At 62.1% G+C, this 7,342-nt stretch overlaps 1 protein-coding gene across 1 annotated transcript; it reads right to left on the bottom strand.

Annotated features, from left to right (window-relative positions):
* Positions 1–2,099: 2,099 nt before the first annotated feature.
* Positions 2,100–3,275, bottom strand: LOC127488668 (testis-expressed protein 19-like). Its single transcript, XM_051838864.3, has one exon. The coding sequence runs from the start codon at positions 2,632–2,634 to the stop codon at positions 2,140–2,142; it is 495 nt and encodes a 164-aa protein (XP_051694824.1). The 5' UTR covers positions 2,635–3,275; the 3' UTR covers positions 2,100–2,139.
* Between the last annotated feature and the right edge of the window lie 4,067 nt (positions 3,276–7,342).

Here is a 7,342-nt window from a genome sequence, read left to right as displayed (position 1 = left end):
CCCACCCGTGGGGGGAGCACCATCCCTTAAGACTAGCCCACCTTTGGGTGGCCTCACGGCAAGGACCGGCGTCTGGACTCCAGACCCAGGCTAAGCATGGTTGTCCCCCTGCCCTACCTGGGGAGGGCTCCACAGTTCCTGGCGTCTGCTTGCTCCTTTCCCGCTCAGGGCCTCTACAGGGTCCACGCACCCCAGAGGGGACCCTGGCTGCTCTGGTCCTGCCACCCAGGAGGGCTGAGTGAGCTGGCCCCTGCTGGTTCCTTCCCTATGTGAGAGTGACACAGAGAATGTACTTTGAGAAATTTTTTTAGAACAAGAGGCCTTTAAAAGTTCTTTTCTAGAACAAAATGTTGCAAATATCCACAGGCAATAACACAGTGCGTGTTGGACGCTGGCCACACTCCCCTTGGAGGAGGTATGAGCAGCGAGTTTCCTTTTCCTCCTTCGCTCGTCTGTTTTCTAAACGTCTGACGATGCGCATTGGTTCAAGGGACAGCCCCCAGCTCAGCAAGAGCCGTGACAGAGGCGTCCTGACCATCACACCGCCTTGGCACACACGTGTGCTGTCACATGGCAGCTCCCCTGGAGGACGGGAGCTGCCCACAGGTCATGGGACTCCGCAGGTGGGCTGGGTAGGGAGAGGCGCTGGGGCGGGCTGGGAGTGAGGGGACGCTGGCCGCGGTCCCCCGGCAGGTCTGCTTCCCTCATTCCCTACCTTCTTTGTCTCCCGTCGCTTGGCTGTGCGCCTGTGTTTCGGGAGCTGATCCGGCCGATGCCAGGACAGCGCAGGGTGCCAAGCAGGTGCTCGGGAGACGGTTGGTGCCAGTCCCCAGAGCCTCAGCGTGAGGATGTGAAACGTGGCCTGCAGAACTGACGACATCAGTGCCGGAGGCCCCGGGCCCTGGCGCTGTGACATCAGAACGCCCGCACACGTATTGCCTTGCCAGTTCCAGAAACGAAGTCTGGGACTTCGATTGCAATTTCACGGCTTCCCGAGTGGGGTGGGGGAGGAGGACAGACACTGTCCGCCATCGCTCTCTTCCAGGAACTCATTTCTCTGGCTCCATCCTCCACCCTTTCCAGGAACGAAGAAAGGAGAGGCCGAGGCTCGGCACTAACCCAGAAGCTGGGGATCTCTTGGTCCCCCCCGGTGGCCTGTGAGCGGTGACCTGGCCAGAGAGGAAGGGGTCGAGGTCGGCCAACGAACCCTGAGAAAAAGCTCTGGACAAGAGCTGGATGAAAAACTCCTATGCCTTGAATTTAAAAAATGGACAAAACAAGTGGACTCACACACGCGGCACGCATGGCCACCACTGGAACCAGTCTCTTCCCGCTGCAGACCAGGGCCCCAGTGCTGAAGACAGGATGCGTCGTGCCCCGGGGACTGACGGGGTGGCCTGGAGGTCCGTGTGCTCTGGGCAGTGCCGCACAAGGGACCTCCTTCTGCCCGGGCTCGCTGTGCTGCACCCGGCGCCTGCTGGGACCCAGCGCAGCATCGCACGGCTGCCGCCAGGACGGGCAGCTGGCACGAGCTCATCTGTAGGTGGTGAGCTCGACTGGTGCTTCCCTTGGCGCCCGCAGCGCTGATCCTTCTCTTCCTCCTCAGGCCGGGTCGCACCCAGCCTTTGTGCCCTGCCGTCCTGGCTGTTGTGGGAAGGGCCTCGCGGGCCTTCCTGGTCTGTTGCTGGGACAGCCGACACAATGAAGGCTGGGGGGCAATGATGCCTCAGTTCTGGGGCCCAGGGCGGAGGCTGCATCACAGCTGGGCTCTCCCCAAGCGCCCTGGGCCTGCTGTCCAGCAGGAAGCAGCGCTGGGGGTCTACCCAGGGCGGGAGGGGGCCCTGTGTCAGGCTGAGGTCCCCTCCTTGGCCTAGCTTTCAGAACAGGGACAAAAAAGGACAGTGGTGATCCCCTCCCTGGGAGGCCAAGTCTGGGGGCCCAGTTCTTCATCCCACCTCAAGGAGCAGGTTTCTACAGCCGGGGTCCTGCACCAGGGAACATCTTGGAGTCTCACCACCCAGCCTCATCCGTCCCCAGCAAGCTCCCAGCACCCTCAGGACCCAGTCTCTGTCATCTTTCAGAGGTAGGTGGCATCATGGTACCCACCAGGGACAAAACTACAGGTCCAGTAACCAGGCCTCAAGCCTGGGAGTCCCCAGAGGACAAGTCCACATTGAGAACACCTTGCCATGGGGGAGGGAGACTGGGCCAGTGTGAGCAGGAGGGAATGTCCTCGAATCTCCAGGGAAGGACCTGGGTCCAGTCAGAGTCCTCAGGACCCAGGCACAGGGACACTGCGTCCTGGGGATCCAGCTCGGTGGGGACAAAGTGGTGGTTCAGGCTCACCGCCTCCGAGGCTGCCGGGGCGGATGCCAGGGCCTCGGCCGCCCAGCCCGCGGAGCTCCCCTGCCCAGGCTGCCCTTGGCCCTGCCCCCCGCTCGGCCCCGCCCCTGGCGCCCCTTCCTGCTCAGGCTCTGCCTCGGTGAGATCCATGGGCTCCGCGTCCCAGGCGTCCTCGTCCCAGTCTTCCAGCTCCAGCGCGTCTTTCAGGTCCAGGAAGGCAGCCTTGAAGCAGGCAAAGCAGGTCCGCAGCTGGCCTCCTTGTTGCTTCAACTTGCAGTTCCTTAATGGCATCTAACGTCTGAGTCCAGGGCTGGGGACCTTTTTGCTGCCGAGTGCCAGTTGAGTATTGATGACATCACTCACAGACCACCCGAAGTTATCAACTTCAACATTAGTCTGCTATAGGTCTATTGGATTTCCAATCCCACCTGAGGTTCCCTTGGCAGGGCCAGGCCAAAATGATTTTGCAGGCTTTATACGGCCTGTGGGCTGGACATTCCCCACTCCTGTTTAGTCCATGGGGGCTGTTACAACAAAAATTCTGTAAACCGGATGGCAAACAGACCATAGAACTTTACTTCTCTTGGCCGGCGCCGCGGCTCACTAGGCTAATCCTCCGCCTTGCGGTGCCGGCACACCGGGTTCTAGTCCTGGTCGGGGCGCCAGATTCTGTCCCGGTTGCCCCTCTTCCAGGCCAGCTCTCTGCTGTGGCCAGGGAGTGCAGTGGAGGATGGCCCAAGTGCTTGGGCCCTGCACCCCATGGGAGACCAGAAGCACCTGGCTCCTGCCATCGGATCAGTGCAGTGCACTGGCCACAGCACGCTGGCTGCGGCGGCCATTGGAGGGTGAACCAATGGCAAAGGAAGACCTGTCTCTCTCTCTCACTGTCCACTCTACCTGTCAAAAAATAATAATAATAAAAATTAAAAAAAAAAGAACTTTACTTCTCTTTAAGAATAAAAAAGCTTTATGCATTTGAAAGAGTAAGAACTTCCACCTGCTGGTTTACTCCCCAAATGGCCACAATGGCCGGGGCTGGGCTGGCTGAAGCCTGGAGCCTGGAGCTCCATCCGGGTCTCCCACACGGGTGGCAGGACCCAAGCACCTGGGCCATCTTTGCTGCTTTCCCAGGAGCATTAGCAGGGAGCTGGACAGGAAGTGGAGCGGCCGGGTCTTGAGCTGGAGCTCATAGGCAATGCCAGCGTTGTAGACAGCCGAGCCTCAGAGCAAGGACGGGGACGGGGTTGGCACAGGACAAGGTGGCCGCCCCGTCAGCCTGCACCGCGGCTGAGCCAGCTTCCTTCCTTCCTTCTGCACCCAGCGAGCGTCTGCTGCCTTCCCAGGGGCGTCAGCAGGGCGCTGGGCCATGAGTCAGGCACTCCCATGGGAGCTGCCAGCATTGCAGGCAGCAGCCTAACTGCTGTCCACGATTTTCACAACAGAGTCGCACAGACCTCGGGAAAGAGGCTGCACACGTAGACACACATCATTTGTCAGCAGAGAAATTCCAACCTGAACCACTAGCTGCTACAATGTATCACCCAGAGAGACTGAAATGTTGCCACCGAACATGGGAGCATGCAGAGTGGCAACAAGGATAGAGCCTTCCTGAGGTCGGGTAACAAATCCACAAACCCGGGCAGCCTAAAGCGACACATGGATATTCTCTCCCAGCCGGGCAGGGGCTCACGGACACCAGGGTCTTGGGCCTCCCCGTGCCCAGCTTCACTTGGCCGGTCTCCCCTTAGGAGGCCCTGGTCCAAGGAGAGTCCAGGAAGCTGGGCGCAGCCAGGCTGTCACGGCCCGGAAACACGCTCATCAGAGGGCGCTTTTGCTCCAGGTGGGCGGGGGCCCTGAACAGCCGTGCCCCCCCCACGGTCTCCCGCCCCGCCACGGAGACATGAGCTGTCCCAAACAGGCCCGTGGAAGTCTCTCTTCGCCTAACTCCTCTGCCACTGAATGTGGGGACACATCTGGAAATAGTTCCCTGAGAAGCGGTAGCCTACTGTCCCGGGGGAGCAGGCGGTGGGTGGGGGGAGGGGAGGCTGGGTATGCGGGCGACTGGGTGGGGGGCAGGGTGGGTGACTTGGTGACTGGGTGGATGGTGGGTGCTGGGTGACTTGGTGGATGGTGGGTGGTGGGTAGGTGACTGGGTGGGTGGTGGGTGGGTGACTTGGTGACTGGGTGGTGGTGGGTGGGTGCTGGGTGACTTGGTGACTGGGTGGTGGTGGGTGGGTGACTTGGTGACTGGGTGGTGGTGGGTGGGTGGTGGGTGACTGGGTGGGTGGATGATGATGGGAAGGTGACTGGGCACCTGGTGAATGACTTGTGGATGGTGGTGCCATGGGAAGGGTCCAGCGTCACTGTGCAGGACTTGGACATGGGTGGGGAACACGTGGCTCCTCCGTGCTGGGTCCACACCCACCTGTCATGTCAGATCTGGGGCTGGCAGTTTCGTGGCCTCACTGGAGTGAGGTGAATCGCAGGATCTAAGAGTAATAATAGGCCACGTCTCGTGATGTCCACAGTGGACACACAACGGAACCAGGGGACGCTGGGGTCCAAGTAGAAGAAGGACTTGCATGAAGGTGCGGGGGCAGGGGAGAGGAGAGGAACGGACGGATTGGATCTGGAGCCCCTGCGGGCCATGGCGGCGCTGGCCGTCCCCCACCCGCAGCGGCACTTCTGTCGCGGGCTCACGCGGGGTCTAAGGCACCTGCCAGGCGGGGTCGTCGTCCGTCCTGTCTCCACCCCTCTGTCTTCCTGCAGCGAGTTGGCCAAAACTCAGACTCCACCACAGAGGAAATCCAGGAGCAGGAACACACCTGCTCCCGGCGCCACAGCCGTGCCACCTCCTGGCCCCCAACGGCGGCTGCTCTCCGTGGGGCAGAGCCTCCCCTCCCCCTCGGGGAAGCGTCTCTGCAGGCTTGCGCTGAAAGGGTGCAGGCAGCTTGTCCCTGAGCCTGCGAGGGGTTCACCTGCGGCGCTGGGGCGCGCGCCGAACACGAGCCCTGTGCCCGCTCTCCGGAACCCTCTCCTGGTCTCGATTTTCACGGCAGCTTTGCAGACGGTTCTGCTTGCTGAGTCACCTGATGGTCTAAACACACTTTCTCTCTTTATGAGCGTCTGACTCCAACTGGGTCCCCGCCAGAACAAAACCCGTGTGGGTGCGTTACCGGGAGTGCCTCCGGGCGCGACCACTCAGGCTGGCAGCCTCCTGGGTCGGCCGGGAATCCTGCACCTGGGACGGGCTCCCGTGGGGGAGCTCCGGGCCCACCCGGGACACACAGAGGGTCAGTGATGTCACAGCGGCCACCCTGCGGACGGAGGTCAGCAGCCAACAGAGACGCAGGAATGTGTCCTCTTGAAGCCGCTCCACTCCACAGACATCTCCGGAATGTTCTCAGAGCTGTGCAAAGCATCGTGGGTGCCACGTGGAGACTTCTCCCCTTTCCTCGCTTGGTCCCAGCCCAAGTGTGTGCCTGGTACTCCAGCGGCTGGAGGCTCCGGACTTGGCCAGGCCACCATCTTGGCCCGCCTAACGGCTTCTCAGTTTGTCCCAGCCCATCCACTCGCTGTGGCCTCGCTCAGTCTTTTCGGGCTCCCTCCTGACCCCGTGGGGATGGGGTCTGGGGTTGCGGGCAGTCTGGTGCTGGCTCTGGGACCACCGAACTCCAGGTCATGACCTTGACCTGTGTGCTACCCTCACTGTGGCCCTGGCAGCTGGGAACACTGGGGTCCTGAGTCTCTGACAACCACGCCTCCTACCCCGGTCCAAGTCTCCATCGAGCCGCAGCACCGCGCCGTCCACCCTCAGCCTCCCCAGGCTCCGTCCAGGGACGTTTGTCCTGGGTCTCCTTGCAGGGCAGGGGTGCCATGGCCCCGAGAACAAAGAGCAAGTGCCTCAGCCATCAACTTGAACAGAGCCACCAGGAGCCTGCACCGGCCGGCCGGAGGGCGCTTCTCACACCAGCGGCTTCTTGGCTTTGGTTCCTACACTTGGCTGTCCTGTCCCACCAGGAAAGCCGCGGGGACTGTGAGCTGCAGTGAGCCCCAAATCGACCAGGGAATGACAGCGAGTATCCCCAGAGAAGTGGGGTGCACCTCCAACCCTCCCCAGAGAAGTGGGGTACACCTCTCAATCCATCCCCCAGAGAAGTGGGGTGCACCTCCCAACCCCTCCCCAGAGAAGTGGGGTACACCTCCCAATACTTCCCCCAGAGAAGTGAGGTATGCCTCCCAACTCCTCCCCAGAGAAGTGGGGTGCACCTCCCAAACTCTCCCCCAGAGAAGTGGGGTACACCTCCCAACCCCTCCCCAGAGAAGTGGGGTACACCTCCCAACCCTTCCCCCAGAGAAGTGGGGTGCACTCCCAATCCCTCCCCCAGGAAGTGGGGTGCACCCTCCAACCCCTCCCCCAGGGAAGCGGGGTGCACCCTCCAACCCCTCCCCCAGGGAAGCGGGGTGCACCCTCCAACCCCTCCCCAGAGAAGTGGGGTGCACCTCCCAAACCCTCCCCCAGAGAAGTGGGGTACACCTCCCAACCCCTCCCCAGAGAAGTGGGGTACACCTCCCAACCCTTCCCCCAGAGAAGTGGGGTGCACTCCCAATCCCTCCCCCAGGAAGTGGGGTGCACCCTCCAACCCCTCCCCCAGGGAAGCGGGGTGCACCCTCCAACCCCTCCCCCAGGGAAGCGGGGTGCACCCTCCAACCCCTCCCCAGAGAAGTGGGGTGCACCTCCCAACCCTTCCCCCAGAGAAGTGGGGTGCACTCCCAATCCCTCCCCCAGGAAGTGGGGTGCACCCTCCAACCCCTCCCCCAGGGAAGCGGGGTGCACCCTCCAACCCCTCCCCCAGGGAAGCGGGGTGCACTCCCAATCCCTCCCCCAGAGAAGTGGGGTACACCTCCCAATCCATCCCCCAGGGAAGCGGGGTGCACCTCCCAACCCTTCCCCCAGAGAAGTGGGGTGCACTCCCAATCCCTCCCCCAGGAAGTGGGG

The sequence above is a fragment of the Oryctolagus cuniculus genome, chromosome 17, assembly GCF_051225735.1.
Source record: "Oryctolagus cuniculus isolate XC-2025 breed Fujian yellow rabbit chromosome 17, ASM5122573v1, whole genome shotgun sequence".
NCBI lineage: Eukaryota > Metazoa > Chordata > Mammalia > Lagomorpha > Leporidae > Oryctolagus > Oryctolagus cuniculus.
The sequence above is the reverse complement of the archived record's forward strand: the minus strand, read 5'-3'. Positions and strand labels throughout refer to the sequence as shown.